Source organism: Marmota marmota, unplaced genomic scaffold (assembly GCF_001458135.2).
Source record: "Marmota marmota marmota unplaced genomic scaffold, marMar, whole genome shotgun sequence".
Lineage (NCBI taxonomy): Eukaryota > Metazoa > Chordata > Mammalia > Rodentia > Sciuridae > Marmota > Marmota marmota.
This window is the reverse complement of record NW_026000082.1, coordinates 41180986-41198628: the sequence shown is the minus strand read 5'-3', so window position 1 is coordinate 41198628 and position 17643 is coordinate 41180986. Positions and strand designations below refer to the sequence as shown.

Sequence of the window (17643 nt, the reverse complement as noted above, 5' to 3'; positions counted from 1 at the left end):
TCCTTCCCGGCTCGGGAGGGACCCGGTCCTCAGTGAGTGTTCAGAGGTGGGCGCGTGTGGCTCCTTGCAGACCCGCCCTCCGCCTCACCGGCTCCCGGTCTCCCCTCTCGCCCGCTGCAGGGAACCGGCTGGACGAGGGCTCAGACGTGGAGTCGGAACCCGACCTCCCTCTGAAGCGCAAGCAGCGCCGCAGCCGGACCACGTTCACGGCCGAGCAGCTGGAGGAGCTGGAGAAGGCCTTCGAGAGGACCCACTACCCCGACATCTACACCCGCGAGGAGCTGGCCCAGAGGACCAAGCTGACCGAGGCCCGCGTGCAGGTGAGGGGACGCGAGGGCCCGGCTCCGAGGAGGCCAAGGTCAGTGCGAGGGGGTGGGGGGTGCAACAGGGCGTTGGGGACCAGGTGAGTGATTAATGCCACCAGCACCTGGAGCAGAGTGCGTGGACAGCAAATGTGACTGATCGAGGTGGACAGCCCAAGGGGAGGGGACATGGAGGGACAGAAAGAAGAAGAGGGAGGCGGAGGAAGGAGAAGGAAGGGCACTGAGCTGCAGGTCTCTGATGGGGACCGTGGGGAGGGGACTTCTGAGCAGGCCTGGCCTCCGCAGATGGGTCGCGGGTTTCCTGTGTGGGAAGCGCCCCAGAGGCCAGGCAGGTGGGTGTGACCCATCAGGCCAGGGCAGGGAGACCCCAGACCTGGATTGTCCCCCCCAGGCCTTCAAGGAGGGGCAGGGTAGGGCCAGAGCCCGGGGCTCCAGGCTTGCCCTGGGAAGGGGGTGGCCTCATGTCCCCAGGCTGGGCCCTGGACTTCCGGCTGGAGGCCTACAGATGTCCTTCAGTGCCAGGGCTCAGGCTGTGGAGGAGGAAGAGGACAGGAGGTGACAAGTGGCTTCAGTGGGAACCACTCCTGGGCTATCTCCTAATGACCGGGCAGTGGGCCTGCAGAGGGGCTGCCCCTGACTGCTGCTGGGGCTGTGACCAGCGGGGGGACCAGCTTTCCTCGCACCCCCTGGGTGCCCACTGCAGTGCCCGCGACTCCTCACAGGTGGCCTCGTGCAGCCTGGACAGAAACAGGCCCAGGGAAGCGGCCACCCCCGGGCACGGAGCTGGACCCCGCTGGCTGGGCCTGGTGGTGCCAACGCCCACGTTCTTTCCACGCGGAGGAGATGGTGACTCAGACCATCAGGGAGACCCTGGCTGGAGCCTGCAGCCTGACTCCCAGCGGGGGGCAGCGCTCTGCCTTCCCCTCCCAGCCAGGGGGACATCTGAGCCTGCCCAGCCCGGCCTGCCTGATCCCTGCAGCTGTGCAGCGCATTCCTGGGGCCTCTGGTTCCCACGTCCGGCCGGGCTCTTCCCGCCACCTTGCAGCCTGCCTGCTCCCTGTGAAATGGCCTGGCTGTCAGGACCCTGCTTTTATGGGCCCAGGGGACCTAGAAACAGGTGTCACTCAAGGTCCAAGGAGGGCGGGGGCTGGGAGTGGAGGAGCGGGGAGCCCAGGCACACTGCTCCCTGCCATGCTCCTGCCACCGGCTGTGACCTCCAGGGGCTCCTTAGCCCCCAGGGTCTCTTAGGAGAGAAAAGAAACAAAAATGTTGAGTTTTTGAAGAAGGAACAAAGGCTGACCGTCCACCACAGAAACAAAATCAAGACCCTGTAGCCTGAGGGAACTGAAGCCCGTGCTGCTCGGAGCCCGAGGGTGGAGGGACCAGGGACAACAGGTCATCCGCTCCAGTCCAGCAGGAAGGTCCACAGGGAGAGAGCTCCCGAGCCTGTGGGTCCCGCCTCTGACCCGCTGGGACACCTGGGCAGGCCACTTTCCCTTCCAGAGAGTTAGTGTCCATCTTAGACAGGGGACGGAGCTCAGTGACCACGAAGCCTTCTGGAAGCTCTGGGGTTCTCACTGTGGACCACCAGGGATGTTGGGGAGGGGAGGGGAACCCATCTGTAGAAATGTTCGAGCAAAAGCACAGTGTCCAGCGGACCTGGGAACCTAGAGAGCGATCCCGAGATTCTGAGCTCTAGATTCTGAGCTTCTTGTTTTTAGGTACCGGGGATTAAACCCAGGGGTGCTTTATCCCTGAGCTACATTCCTAGTTCTTTTTATTTTTTATTTTGTGACAGAGTCTTGCTAAGTTGCTGAGGGTTTCCTTAAGTTGCTGAGCCTGACCTCCACTTGTGATCCTCCTGCCTCAGCCTCCAGAGGGGCTGGGATTACAGGCATGCCCCATGGCGCAGGGCTTGGCTCTGTGCTTCTGAGGTCTTGGTCTCTGATCCTAAATCTGTGGTTCTGGGATTTTGCAATCCAATCCTGTCTCATCCCCGTGGCCCTGGGTGGACATGGTGGGCAGTGGACGGGTTCGGGGTGCAGTCAGAACCGGAAGCCAGCTCCATCCCCACCCCTCCGCTGTCCGCTCGGTCTCTTCCTCTGCACCGTGGAGGCAGGAGCAGTGGGTCAGCCTCGTTCTGGGATTAAATGATTAAGTGTAAAAAAAAATAAAAATCTATTAAGAAACGCCTGGCGCCCAGAGGGGCTGGATCATGAAGAGCCCACCTGCCCTTGGTAGTTCCAGCGCTGGCCGCCTCTGTGGCTCCGTGTCTGTCCCTCTGGCCATCACTGAGTGAGGATTGTCCACCAGACAGGGATTCCTCAGGCAGAAGTGCCCGTGGCCATGGGCCGCCATTCTAGTAAACAGGGAAGCAGGAGGTCAAGGTCCTCCTGCAGGAGGGTGAGTCGGGAGCTGTGGGGAGAGCCGGCTATTCCTGCCCTCGGGCTCCCTCCAGCTTGGCCCCCAGGAGTCGGGAGCCCCCCTTGAAGCCTTCTGGGCTGGCCATAGAGAAGCCAGCAGGAAGCCCGAGCCACAGGAGGGGCAGGGCACGCAGGCCAGGGACCCAGGACCACGCTGAGGAATTCTCACTTTTCAGCTGCTGGAGGCCGGCCCAGCCTTGCCTGCCTCTCCCCTGGAGGCGAACAGATCAGTGGTGTCACCCTGGAGCCGGAGCATCTCTTCTGGAAACAGAGGCCCAGGGGCTGCTGGGTCCCGAGGTCACCCACAGCACCTCCCACCCTTCAGGGAAGGGCAGCAGTGGGCACCCGGTGGCCCCGGTTCAGAACCCTGCTGTCAGCTGAACAGAAATGCCATTTTGGAGGCCCCGAGGGCTGGCTGATTAGCAGCCTGCATGGAGTCTTTTTTTTAGGGGGTACCAGGGATTGAACTCAGGGGCACTGGACCCCTGAGCCCCATCCCCAGCCCTATTTTGTATTTCATTTAGAGACAGGGTCTCACTGAGTTGCTTAGCAAGACTTGCTAAATTGCCAAGGCTGGCCTTGAACTTGTGATCCTCCTGCCTCAGCCTCCTGAGCCACTGGGGTTACAGGCGTGCGCCACCCGGCCTGGCGCAACCTGCACTGAATCCGCTCACAGCTTTACAGTGAGGTGACGGTGTGCGTCTGCAGTGCCAGGCCGGACGTTCCCTACTCTGCAGCGTCTCCACCCCTCCTCGCTGTAACCCTAGGAGGTGAGGGGTCATTCCTCTGTCCATACTGCAGACAGGAAAACTGAGGTGTAGCTAAGGGACACAGCTTCCTGGCCACACAGAACGTGGCTGTGCTGGGCTCAGTCTCTGCCCGAGTTCTTTTCCTCTGGGCAACACTAAGAGACAGATCAGGTGAAATTCAACTCTGCAAGATGGTCCTACTGTGCCCGCTCCTGGGCTAGGTGCTGGGGCTGGGGTGCAGCTCGGTGGCAGAGCACGTGCTCGGCATGTACAAGGCCCTGGGTTCCGTCTCCAGCGCCACAAAAAAGAATAAAGAATCATAAGACCGGCGCTGCTTTCCCAGAGCCCAGCCCTGGTCAGGGGCTCTGGGTGGGTGCTGGCACCTCGACTGTCCCCCCCCCCCGGGAGTCCCCACCTCCGGCCTGTAAACGGGCACCTCGCACTTGACGCTGGCCAGGAGCCTTCAGCTCAGTGACTTCACGTGTCTCTGGCAGACAGCACAATGCTGTATGTCACCAGTGCCCTCAAGGGGTCCAGAACTGCAGATGGTCACAAGGCGGAGGCTCAGAGGGAGGGACAACAGACTTCCCCATCTTAGCTGGAGGTTAGGGCAAGGCCCAAACCCAAGCAGTTGGCCCCGGGGAGCCTGCTGTCACCCATCAAGCCACACTTGGTGGGAAGTGGGGGACCCCGGTGGGATGGCGGTGTCCCAGGGACAAGGGGCAGGCCCTCTCCCCGACAGGGTCCTCCTGAGCCCCGAGGAGGCAGTTGGCCTCCTCACACACCTGCGAGGCACCTGCCTGAGGTCCCCGCACAGGGAAGCAGTGGTTCTTTGGCTCGAGGGTCCTACTCCAGGCGGAGGGCAGCTGCAGGACCAGGACGGGCTGCCCATGTCTCTGCTCGGGGTCTGTCAGGGATGAGGAGGAGGTCAAGAGGGGGAGGGGAGGGAGAGAAAGGAGCAGAGAAGGGGCCGGAAGGGAAGGAGGGAGCTGCTTCCCAGTCCATTTTGCACTTTTGATTTGAGGAAAAGATGAGCCAGCAGGAGGGGACAGCCCCGTGACAGACCAGGACATGTGACAAACCAGGACGCCGCCGCCCAAACGTCAGTGACCGTCTCCCCGTGTCCAAGAGACTCTTGCCACGCTCACGTTCTCTGCTGTGTTACTTCCTTTAGCAAAATGAACGTATTTTAAAGTAAACGCGTGCAGCGTGTCCCTAAAGGGGCAGCAACAGGGCGACACAAGCACTGTGGAAACCAAACACCGCGGAAGTCTTGCAGGAACTGCCACCTGCAAAGCCCTCCTGGGCTGGACAGGGAGATTATCGAGTAGGAGAGAGGGCCCAGGACAAGAGGAGGACGCATTAGCACCTGACGGAGGCCGCCCTTCCCCAAGCCCCAAAGGGCCCAGAGAAGTGGGCGGGGCACTGGGCTCAGGCTGTTTGCGACCTGGACATCTGTCCCCCGTGGCCTCCAGGTGGACTGACTCCAGCCAGCGTCCCCACCCTTCTCCAGGAAGCTGGGAGCCGGGAGCCAGTGCCCACTCCTCCCAGGGTCCAGGTCCAGCCCAGCCCAGGAGGCCCCTGGGATGCCCCTGGTGCCCACAAAGCTGGGGAGCAGAGGGACCTGGTTTGGCTGGGGAGGCGGCTGCCTTCCCTCCAACCTGGCCCAAGTGGGTGGAGCCCTCTCTGCTCTAGTGCCGCTGCTCCCCGAGAGGACCTAGAGAAGAGCCATGTCAGGGCCCCGAGCACCTGCACCCAGCTGGGCCCTGTGGCTCCCGCCCAGCAGAGACGCACCAGAGCCCGCCACCCTCCCCGTCTGCCCACCGTGACTTCACTCAGTAAATGTTTTTGTTGAGCACCCCCCGAGGGGAGTGGGGAGCCCCGTGTTTGAGCTGAAGGAACCAGTTGCAGGAAGGGCGTTGGGGTGAGAGGGGGCAGCAGGTGTCGAGCCCAGAGGTGGGGACAGCCCTCGAAGCAGCCCACCACCCTCTCCTTGTCTCTCTGGGTCCTAAGGAGTTGCAAACCCAGGCGAGCCGGCCCTGGAGCCAGGCTGATTTCAGTTGGAACCTAGATCCATTGCAGGCAGGTGGCCTTGAGCGAGCTGTGACCTCTCAGAGCCTCAGTTTCCCCTGCTGTAAAGTGGGCACAGGGTCGGGTACACACAACATGGGCAAGGATGGCCGGCGCAGCAGCAGTGGGGTGATCACCGGCCGAGAGGCTGGTCTGAGCCTCGACTTACCCTGTTGTGGCCAGTTACCCATTTTCTCTGAGTCTCAGTTTCCTCATCTTTAAAATGGGGACAATGATAAGAACTTCTTCACTGGCCATGAGGACTGAAGGGGGTCCTGCCTATGAAATCCTCCCACAGACCATCCAGGTCTGCATGACGGGGGCCGTCCTTCCCTGGAGAAGGACGCTGCCTGGGCCAGAGGATGTGGCTGGGGTGGGGACTAGTTCCAGCTGCTCCAGTCGGGTGGTCTCCATCTCCGCTCTCCTCCCCCAGGTCTGGTTCAGTAACCGCCGCGCCCGTTGGCGGAAGCAGGCAGGAGCCAACCAGCTGGCAGCCTTCAACCACCTCCTGCCAGGGGGCTTCCCGCCCACGGGCATGCCCACGCTGCCCCCGTACCAGCTGCCGGACTCCACCTACCCCACCACCACCATCTCCCAAGGTGAGCGTGCGGCCCGCCCCGAGTCCTTCCCTGGCCACCTGAGCCTCCAGTCCTCTGGCTCACAGGGGTTGTCCCTTCTAGGTTGTCCCACTTGTGGACTTTCCTGTGCACACACTGTTAAGCCAAAAAAGGCCCCGCCATGCCCTTGAAATCCTTGGCTCAAGAGGCCACCCTCCAGGAGGCTCAGCTGGGCACCTCCGAGCACCTGTTGGAAGAGAGCTTTCCAAATCCCTTCCATCACGGGTCCCGGGCATCTTGGGGACATGCTGGGCTGCGGGCCCGAGACTCTGCATTCCCAACAAGGGCTGCACAGAGGGACCCTGACAGAGCCGTGTAGCTGCCCGACAGCTAGGAACAGAAACGGCTCCGGGTCAAGCCATGTGAACCCTCGTCCCACCACCCACTGGCCTTGTCACCTTGCATGAGTCCCCAACCCCTCCAAGACTGGTGCTGTCATCTGTAAAATGAGAATCGAATTCTCACCTCGTGGCCCTGAGACAGAGCCTGTGGAAGCCCCTGGCACGTGGCCGATGCTCACATACAGGAACAGGCCAAGTCTGAGCCGATTAGAGTCACAGGGGGTGACTTTCAGTCTAGCTAACATTTATGGAGCACTTGCTGTGTACCTGCAACAAGAGCAGCATGCAGTTGCAGAGAGGACGTCTGGGCATAAGGGTGTCAGTCAAGACTTGGCCCGTCCCTAGTGTCCTGCTCAGGAGCCAGTGTGTCCCTTCCCAAGTCACCTGAGAAGGTGGCCGCTTTCCCCCAGGGGTGAGCCTGGGCTGAAGAGGCTCATGGCCGGCCTTCCTCCTAGGAGGCTCTTTCCTGCCCTCAGAGGCACAGCCTCCAGGGCCAGGTCCCTTGCTCAGGACTCTCTGGGGACTCTCCACAGATGGGGGCAGCACCGTGCACCGGCCCCAGCCCCTCCCGCCGTCCACCATGCACCAGGGTGGGCTGGCCGCAGCCGCTGCCGCGGACACCAGCTCTGCCTACGGAGCCCGCCACAGCTTCTCCAGCTACTCCGACAGCTTCATGAACCCGGGGGCCCCCTCCAACCACATGAACCCCGTCAGCAACGGCCTGTCTCCTCAGGTAGGTGGCCCCCCTGCTCCGCCCAGGCCATCACCAGACACCTGAGGCCTAGCTGTGGGTGCCCTGGGTGCCCAGGTTGGAGCAGGTGTCACTGAGAACTCACTGGTCTCCGTGAGCCCCCTGCCTGTTGGGGATCTTGAGAGTCTCAGCGGGGGGTGGCGCTGTTCCGTCCACTCCCACTCACTGGGGTAGCCGTGGTCCTCGGCCCTGGGTGAGCTTCTCGAGCTGCCCACTTGCGTGTGGAGGGAGGGCTTCCACTGTCTTGCCGTCCAGAAACCAAAACAGTACTGTGTGCACTTGCCCTTGGCCTGCCCCCTCCACCTCATGCTGTTCAGGACGGTGCCTGGGTCGGGCCTGGCCCCTTCCCTGCAGGAGGCTGGCTGGGCTGGGGTCCACCTGGGCTGCATCTCCTGCCTCCCACCAGGAGTGACCTGTCCTGGGGAGGCAGGACCCCCTGTGGGTGCAGAGAATTGCAGATGAGGCTCTGGACCCAGAGCTGCACTCTGATTGGGTCTCAGAACTCTGTTCACTCGCTATGATTGGTTGCTGCTTTAGTCACTCGGAGAGGTCCTGGGACCTGCTGGGGATGAAGTCAGAGAGATGGCGCTGGGCTCCTGGTGGCTTTTGGTGGGTTTGAGGAACAGGAGTCGATGGTGCCAGAAGTCCCAGGGAATTTGAGGCACCGATGGGTTCGTTTCTGTAGCTGCAGTAGCTCCCAGATCCCCGTGGGGGAGGGGCAAAGCCGTCTGGGTTTATTGTGTCTCTCACCTGCTGGGACCCCCAGGCCTGTCTGTGGGGAGCAGACACCAGACACAAACGGATCCCAACAGCTGCTGCGGGGGAGGGGGAGGGCTTCAGGGTGAGTTGAAATCCTCGCTCTGCCTTCTTGGGGTGACCTCAAGCTGCTGTGCAGCTCAAGCCTTGGCTTATCCCCCGTTACACAAAGACGGTTGCTAACCTGCACCAACCTGCTCACCAGTCCAAGCGCCTAGCACCCAGCCTGGCACGAAAGAAGGGCCGAGCCAACGTTAGTTGACTCCCTGTCCTGTTTCCTGGACAGTGTGATCGATATGGGACACCTGTTGTCTACCTCGAGGGAAAATATTTTTTTAAAGAGTCAAGGGGATCTGCTACTTCCGGCAGGCCACAGCCTCCAGCCACCTGTTTGTGTAAATAAAGTTTTATTGGAACACGGCCACGTTCATCACGTGACGGCTGCTTTAGTGCAGTGATGGAGGAGTTGCTGAGCTTCCCAAGAGACCAGAGTCTGTGGGGCCTCAAATACTATCTGGCTACCCAGAAAAAAATGCCAGTCCCTGGTCTAAGTTCCTTCTGGTGTCTGTACTGACCTGCACAGCGGGGGGTGGCGGCTACCTGCGTTTCTGCCTGTCCCTCGCTTGGGAAGACCTGGAGCAATCCTTTCCCCTTGCTGTGCCTTGATTTGCTCATCTGTGAAATGGGGACAATGCCGGTACCCACCTCCTAGGGTCATTGAGGATGGAGTGAAGTGACCGTTGGAAAGGGCTTAGCTCCAGCCTGGCACAGATGAGTGCCCGGTAAACCTGGGCAGGCCACGCAGCGCCCTCCAGAGGCTCCCCAAGCCTCCTGGGCCCGGCCACAGGAGGAGGGGACATGACTCAGCTGAACTGTCAGCCCCGGGCTGGTCTCGCTTGGCCTCCTGGGTGAACAGAACCTTGCATGTGCCCACAGTCTGCAGGCCAGAACCCTCCCCTCGCCAGTGAAACCAAGTGGCTTCTTGGGGGCTCAAGGTCATGACCTCTGTCTCGTTAGTGTGGGGGGCTAACCGGCCGGGACTGAACAGGGGGTCGGCAACCCAGGAGCCCCGAGTTTGCGAGGGAAGGTGCTGCCGAGCGCTGGGGTGTCCATGGCGCAGACATGGTCCAGGCCTGGCCCTGGGGACAGAGCCAGTGTGGGGGAACATCCTCGGAAAGTTGAAGAGGGACCTTGAGACAGCGTGGAGCACCTGCCTCCCTTTACAGATGGCGGGACATGTTGGCTGGCCAGGCTGAGCCAGGGCACCCTAGCCCCCTGCCAGTAGCTGCAGCCCCTCCTGTGCCTGAGGCTTCTCCTCAGCAGGACACTGTCACAGAGCCAGGAGACCCAGCAGACAGGGGTCTCTGGGGCGAGGGGATGGGCTTAAGGGTGACAAGGGAGGGGAGAACAACTCCCTGGGGTGAGCACCGATCTTGGGGAGACTTCCCCGCTAGATGGCTTTGGGGTGGAGTGTGTTTGCCTGGAAGCCCCCGAGGGGGACCCACACCCGGCTGCCTCACAAGAGGAGAATTGAAAGGAAGAGACTGGGAGAGTGCACCCCATCTTGGGGCTGAGAAGCTGCAGGACATGATGGATTGGGTGACCTTGGAGAGCCACCCAGAGTTCCCACCAAAGGTGTGAAGACAGACGGAGGGTCTGGCAGGGGCAGAGGGGACCCAGGGGTGAAGGGCTGCGGGGGGAGGGGGCCGCACTCAGAGCAGGAGCCAGGGCAGCAGTGTGCGTGTGTGTGTGCGTGTGTGCATATGTGTGTGTACATGGGTGTGTGTGTGCGCGTGTGTGCTTGTGCATGTGTGCGTGTGTGCACGAGTGTGTGTGTGAATGGGTGTGTGCGCGCGTGTGTGCGTGTGTGCATGTGTGTGTACATGGGTGTGTGTGTGCGCGTGTGTGCGTGTGCATGTGTGCGTGTGTGCACGAGTGTGTGTGTGAATGGGCGTGTGTGCGTGTGTGTGCGTGTGTGTGTGCATGTGTGTGCGTGTGTGCGTGTGTGTGCACCCATGTGCCCAGCTGGGTTCAGCCCTGGACACTTCCTGAAAGACCTGAAAGACAGGGAGTGGGGCGGGGGCTTCACATCCAAGACAGAAGCCCCAGCTTTTCCCAGCCCTGACTCCAGGGTCCCACGCACAGCCCCCCACCCTCCAGCACCCCCACCCCCTGCCCAAGCAACATCGCCGGCTCATCTCTGGGGTCTTGGAGAGGTGGGGTGGGGGGTTCTCACCCAGGAGGGGTCTCTATAGGGAGATCATTTGTGGGGACAAATGGGCCCAGTGTCCCCCCCACCCCGGCAGGAGGGGCTTTAGTGCAGCTCACCTGGGCAGACCTGGGGCAGCCGGCTCCTCCCCCTCGTGGCTTCTGGGGGGAAGACCCCTCCTTCTGCAGGTTCACCTGGGTCCCTTGTCACCAGGCAGTCAGGGAAGTGGGTGCCACAGAGCCCCCAGGACTCCCTGGGAGATTTGGCCAAATTTCACAGAAAAACCATTTCTCCTCATTTCTGAGCCTGTGTCCTGGGCAGCTGAGAGGAAAGCGGTTTACCAGCTGCCTGCCTGGGCCAGGCCCTGTCCCCACAGCCTGTCACCCGCTCAGCCTGTGTCCTGCCTCAGTGCCTGCCCCGCTCAGCTTGGGGGAGGGAAGAGCATGCTCCCCATGTCACGGATGAGCAAACGGAGGCCCAGGACCTCTGGGTGGGGACCAGTAGCAGAGCCACTGGGTGGGCAGAGCCCTTCCTTTAGGCTTGGGTCCCTTGGTGTCCCCAACCGCAAACGCCAGCCTTGCGGGATCAGGTGCTAAGCACTTGACACAGGAGGTCCCAGCTTGCGCACTGTGTCCTTCTGAAGAGGTGTCGGGGAGCCCAAGGGACCTCATTTCCGATGGCTCATCCCGGGTTAGGACTCAGACCCCAGCCCCCTTCTCCCTTTGCTCCAGGGTCGGGAACCTGGAAAAGGCTCTTAGAAAACAACTTGGGAGTTGGGGACAAAAGACACCTTGGGAACGTGAATACACTGACAGCTCTAAGAGCTGCCAGCCCCGTCTAGGAGGGACAAGCAGAGGGTGCAGAATGAGGACACCCGGGTCCCCTGCCCTGCAGGACCCCAGTGCGGTGGGGAGGCAGCTCATCCTTGGGAGCTCATGGTCAGATGGAGGGGACAAGCCTCTTGTCCTTGGGCGCCCCAGCCTGATAGCACAGTCTGCTCTGGAGGGGTCCCTGGGAGGGTGGAGGCAGGTGTCCCACAGTCACTGGGACTTGCAGGTCTGACTGGCCCCAAATCCAAGCACAGAGTCACAAGCAAAATTCTGCCATTTCCCGGGTCCTTGGGGCTGGAGGCCACAGGCAGGCTCCCTGTGCTGGGCCTCTCCAGGGATGAGCCATGTGCCCCCAGGTGCAAGGCTCTGTGGAAGGTTCTAGAAAGTGACAGAGCTGGGCTAGGAACAGGTGGCTCCAGAGCCCACTGTGCTGTACACGGTCAGCCCCGAGAAGCTGGTCCCAGAGTCCATAAGGGGCCATCGGGGCAGAACTGGGTTCAGAGCCTGTGTCCCCAAGTCCCTTCCTGCCCAGCTTTTTTAGGGGTTGATTCAGGGCTGGAAATGGGAACCAGGGACCAGAGAGGGCTCAGTTTCCCAAGATCGGCTCCAGGTCACAGCCTTGTGTTGGTGGCCCCCAGGACGCTGGAGTCCTCGTGCTCCTCATAACGTCCCCAGGTGCCACCATGTCCCTCTCTGGAGCTTAAGGATCCTATGAAGGGATTTACATAGTCACCACCCACCCACACCGAGCTACGAGAACTACCCTCCAAGTGTGCCGCTAGTCACTGCCCACTGTCCCGCAGACCGAGCCTCCTGTCCCTCTTGGGCACGTAATAATGGGGTGACGGGGCTGGGGCGCAGCTCTGTGGGGGAGCAGCTGCTTAGCCTGGGTGAGGCCCTAGATTCGCTCCCCAGAGCTGCAAACAGTATAAAAACGACAGTGACCGTCATCGTGGGGTGACACTTACGGCAGCCAGGCCCAGGTGGGCCAAAGGCTGAGCCTAATGTCCCAGGTCACAGCTATCCTGTGACTTCCATGTTACAGGCAAGGAGACTGCTTTATCCGGGGTCTTCCATCTGCCTATTAGCGACTGTTTGTGGGGTCATGTGTCAGGCTCTGTGGAAGGTTCTAGAAAGTGACAGCTGGAATGCAGCAGGCTGGCTCTGGGGCCTGCTGTGCTTTCCTGGGCTGCCCTGAGAGGCTGGGGCCACATCCACATAGGGCAGCTGAGGTCCAAGGTCATGGGGGCAGTTGGTGGCAGAAGCGACTTCATAGTCTGTGTCCCCAAATCCCTCCCTTCTGAGGGCAGCAGGGAGGTGGTTCCCAGCGCTACTGTGATGTAGGACGGGGGCTCCTGCAGGCTTCTCAGGAGCTGCCTTCCTGGCACAGGGAGCTGGCCTCTGGGGAGTCACCCAGCAAGGACCAACACTCCCTCAACAGAACACCTGCCGGGTGCCAGCACCCACGAAAGCACTTTGCCTGTTTGGAGTCATTCCATCCCTCTGTTCGGGGAAACACGCTCAGAGAGGTCAAGTAACTTGCGGAAAGCCACAGAGCTGGTGAGAGGTGGAGATAGGATTTTAACCAAGATCCACTTGACCCATGAACTTCCCCCCTGGCCCTCAGCAGGACAAGGTCAAGGCAGTCGGCTGCCCTAGGGAGCTACGCCTGGCCCCGGATGAGCACTGGAGACTCCCTTTGCCTCTTTCTCCTCTTATTTCCTCTTCGTCCCCCGCCCCTTTATTGGTGACATTGCGTTCATAATAAGCATTTAAAATGAGTCTTGCTGGACCAGGACGGGGAAGGAGGAGGGAGCAAGAGATTTGTCGGCAGGAAGATGGGGAGGGGGATCGTAGAGTGTTAAATAGCCCAGAATTTTTAAAAAACTGATGCAAATCACTGGTAGGAGAGAAAATTATGTGCAATTACGTCCTGATATTGGAAGGTTTTGCCTGGCCCAGGCAACAAGATCTCATTAGCAAGCAGAAAATAAGATTGAAATGGTGTGTGAAAGAGCCGAGAAATGAATTTGAATGCTGCGTTTGTCCACAATTACCCCCTCCTTCACACACATTTTATTGCAATTTTTTTATTATTCTTAATCTCTCCATTCCTCAAAGCAGATTGGGGACATCCTGGCATTACCGGGGCGTCGGGAGGAGGTGTGGAGGATTTCCTGCCCCCGTGAAAGGAGACCCTTCTCTCGCACATTTTCCGAGGTTGGGTTTTGGAGGGATCAGAATTCATTTCTCCGGCTTAGCAGGTTGTAGGAACACGGGCTTTAACCCCGCGCTCCTCTGCGCCCCGCCCAGCCCTGCCCTCGCCTCCTTCCTGGGCGACTCCTCTGCTCTGCCGCCTGCTTCCTTCCCTTGGCCTTCTCGGGGTCTCCTTCTGACGTTCCCTTTCTTGGGAGGCCTCTCCCTCGGGGACCAGGACTGGAAGAATGCCTGGGGTGGCAGAAATGACGAGGCCTTTGGCAATAAGAAGCCCTGACTTGGAGTCCTGGTTTTCCCGCTTACTAAATTGCTGTGTGACCTTGGGGAAGCTTGCTTCACCTCTCTGGGCTTCATTTTCCTTCTCGGAAAACAGGGACCACAATCCCTACCTCTCGGGGGTGCTGTGAGGACTGACAAACTGGAGTAAAGTGCCTGGCACATAGTAGGTGCTCAATAAATGTGCATTCTCCACACCCCCCTACCCTCTGTGGCTTGGTCTCTAACTCTGCCTCGAGGCCCTCCATCCTTTCCCCTCCCCTCTCTCCTTGAGCCCTTTCGGTTGCCAGGGAAACGCCCGTGTTGGGTTCCCACCTAGGACCACGTCGTAGGGTGTTCTGTTGACCCGGTGTGGGAAGAAAGCACAGGAGACGCTACTTCCGGCCGCCTCGGGTCCCTGGGGAAGGGTGGGATGACTCAGATGGAGATGTGAGCCCCAGGATTAGGGGAGCGCTGAGTCGCCCTCACCCGCCCCCATTTCCCGTGGTGGCCAGCGGTGTTGGCGTGGGTCGGGGTCAGCCTGTGGAGGGAGCCAGGAGTCTGTGGCTGATCTTCTTGGACCCGAAGCCGAGTGTCTGCCCCCAGCTGTCACCTCACCAGGTCACAGTCCAGCTCCCGAGGCCCCCACCACACATCTGCCCGCCCCACCCCTCACTGCAGCCTGATGGGGGACACTGGGGACCCGGATGTGGCTGCTGCCCCTCTGCTCACCAGGCGTCCCCTGAGGCAGGGATGAGCCTTGAGGCTGAGAAGGGCCACCGTGGAGGCAGAGGTGTGAGCTGACAGCCGCCGTCACTCAGGGCAGACACCCAGATGCCTTTGTCCCTGGCTGACCTCCTCCCCGGGAAGAGCTGGGCCGGCTCCGCACCCCGGTCACCTGCTCCTGTCCATCAGGGCCTGGCTCCAGCCCACGGGGCGAAACCCTGGGAACACACAGCCCCGTTGGTTTGTGTTTCCGCCTTCTCACGCTTTTCCTGGGGGGAGGGAACTCCTGCAGAAACCAGGATCTGGAACTTTCCAGGCTGCCAAGGAGGGGAAACCAGGCCTGTGGCGCCAGGAACCCGGTCCCGGCTGTGGCCCAACTTCCAGGGTGACTCTGGGGTCTTCCATCATGGAGGGGGCTAGGAGAGCTCGCCAGGGGTCTCTTCCCTCCTGAGAAGGTGCAGCGGGTCCTGGGATCCTGGGGCTGGGCCCTCCCTGAGCTGAACAGCAGTTCAGAGCCCACAGGGCGTCTGTCTAGTCCCACCCTCGAGCCCCACCTCGTCCCTCTGCAGAGTCGGGTCCCAGCGGGGGCAGCCGGCTTGGGAAAACCAGATGCTTCAGGCCCCTGGGTCGCCGTGGTCTTCGGCAGGACCCCGGGCAGCCCTGGGCCACTCAGCACAGGACTTATTTTGGTGACACACGTAATTCCCAGGGTCTGGCACATAGTAGGCCACCAATAGCTGTTGGTCAACCCCCAGCACAGTACAGGCCTGAGGGGACCCAGCTGTGGTGGGTTCCCAGAGGACTCTGGGGCTCTGGACGGTCATTGCTGACGACGCGCAGCCAGCTCTGCTCGGATGAGGGACACGTCCAGGGAGACCAGACCCTCCTCCACAAAGAGCAGTCAGAGATCTGGTTATGGACACTGGGTTGTGATTCCTGGTCAAACAGGGAGAGCAGAGGAAGTTTGGAGGAGGGTGGACATGGTCAGAGAAGGTGACCTGGACGAGATGTGACTTTAATCAGGGGGAAATCAAGGAAGGGATAGGGGACTGGGGCAGCCAAGGCAGTGGCCAAGGACCCGACAGGAATGAGGGGTCCGCTAGCTCAGGGCACTGTGGACAGTACAGCAGACACACACCAGGGCTCCATTCCAGCTCTTCTGTTTCGCTGTGTGGTCACAGGCAAGCTGAGGGACTCTCTGAACCTCAGTTTCCTCATCTGCAAAACAGCGTTAGGGAAACTGGAGAGTGTTGGTGGGAGATGCCCAGCACTGTTCCCAGCAGACAGCAAGAGCCTTCCCTCGCTGCCTCTCCCCCCCTGAACGGGAGCTGGACATGGAGGTCTTGCTAGGCTCTCTGCCTACACCTTCTTTTCTTCTTCTTTTTCTGGGCCAGGAGAATCCAGGGCAGGCCCGCCTGTTCTCTGGAAGGAAAATCAGGAAATTCGGTTCTCTCCTAGTTCTGTCTCTGGCCCACCATGTGATCTTAGCAGATGTCTCCCCGCTCGGGCCTGTCTCCCTGTCTGTGGGAAGAAAGAGACAGACCGCGCTGTGACTCTGCAGTTCTCCCACAGGAGCCAAGGCCCGCGCTGCGGCTCTGCGGGTGGGGCCAGCCCTCCAGGTCCACCTCCTCCCGCACCTCCTCCCCGGGCTGGGGCTGCCGGGGTCCCAGCAGGCCAGGGGTTTAGCCATGGGGACCTGCCTGGCTTGGTGGGAAAGAATGCAAATAGCGGATTTGTCCTTCTTTCTGATTAGCACTGGGGCTCAGGACGAGACAGTCCCGGCAGATAGAGGGGAAGAAAATGAGGGAGATTAGCAATTAATACTGCGGCCGCGAGGCGCTTCGCAGGCCCGTCTCAGGGGTCCCTGGTGGGAGGGGCACTGCCGAGATGGCTGGGCAACTGGACTTGGGGGCCGGGCAGGACCCCAGCAAGGAGGGGCAGGGTGACTCTGTGAGCTCCCCCAGGGCCGCGTCCCTGTCTCCAAACCTCCTCACCTGCATTCCCCGGACTCTTCCTCCACCACCCCGTTCTCTTCTGTCTTGCACCCAGACCCCCTATTCTTTAAGACTTGGCCTCCCCTCACCCCCTCTTAGTGGGCGAGCCTGCTTCCCCAGGGGAATGCACCACACCTCATCAGCATATGAAAAGTTCCTGTGTTGCTAGACAGGTATTAAGAAATAAATAATAACTCTGGGTAAATCTCCCCAGCACTCACCTGGCCATTACATGGATTATCTCATTTAATCACTCTAACCCCCCTTCGGGAGGGCCTGGGATTATTTCTGTTCTACACATGGGGCGACAGAGGCACGGAATAGTTTAAACAATTTGTCCAGGGGCAGGGCCGGGACTGCCTGGCCTGGGAGACCAGTGCCTGTCATTGAAATAGTCTATTTCCCTCCACTGGTGAGGTCTCCGAGGGCCCCAAATGTGACTCTGACCTCAGCTGATCCTAGCGCCCTCCAGAGGCAGGAGCGCAGACATCAGGACCAAGGGGGTGTGATCTCTATTTGGGGGTGCAATATCTGTTTGGGGGTGCGGTCTCTGTTTGGGGGTGCAGTGGGGGATCTCCAGCACTGTCACTTTCTACCAGGTTCTTCCCCGGCTCCGTTTCTCCTCTGTAAAGTAGGCTAAGCAGGGTCCCCGCCTCACAGGACTCAGGCGAAGGGGTCTCTGCACACTGTATCTGGTAGCTACTGGCAGATGCAGGGCTCTGAGGCTCTGGCAGGGACCATGATGGGCCCCAGGTCACCGCTGGTGCGGAAAGGCCCCCCACACCTGAGCTGCTGCCCCCAGGCTCCACCCAGCCCCAGCCTCAGCCCCAGGGGTCCCCTTTCTCCCGACCCTCACCCCAACTGCCAGCCTCTTTCCAACATCTTCACCAGTGGTGACAAGTGTCCAGCCAGCCCTGGGAATTCTGCTAAGGGTGTTGGGGAGGCAAGAGTCAGAGGAGGCTCCTGGCCAGAGGCTTCTGGGCACCGCCAGAGAGCTTTGGAAGGGACCAGTCACTCTGCCATTGACACCGGGGAGAAGACCCAGCACTTTCTTGGGAGGTGGCCGTCCTGTCCCACCCAGTGCAGCCTGGCCAGCCCTCCCATTTCTCCTCCTCTAGTCCTTCTGGCCCCTTTCTCCTGGGCTCAGCTGATGGGAAGCTCACCCTTCTTCTCCCTGCCCTCCTTCCCTCCCTCCTCCTCCCCGTCCCCCTCACCTGGCCCTGGGCACCCTGGCCCTGGGCACCCTGGCCCACACCTCCTGGCCCACACCTCCTGGCAGACAGGACCGTCCCTTTTCCCCTCCTCCAGGGCGGTTCCCTCCCCTTCTTTGCGACGCTCTTCGGCCCCTTTCCCCCCATACCCACCCCCATCCTCCTCCCCAC

At 60.7% G+C, this 17643-nt stretch overlaps 1 protein-coding gene across 1 annotated transcript in view; it reads left to right on the top strand.

The window, feature by feature from the left end:
* Positions 1-17643, top strand: part of Pax7 (paired box 7) — a 121812-nt gene that overhangs the window by 80795 nt on the left and 23374 nt on the right. Inside the window, exons 7-10 of the mRNA XM_048782715.1 lie at positions 121-320; positions 5999-6164; positions 7057-7256; positions 9026-9042. Of these exons, the coding sequence (XP_048638672.1) occupies positions 121-320; positions 5999-6164; positions 7057-7256; positions 9026-9042 (583 nt within the window). The remainder of the gene's footprint in view (positions 1-120; positions 321-5998; positions 6165-7056; positions 7257-9025; positions 9043-17643) is intronic.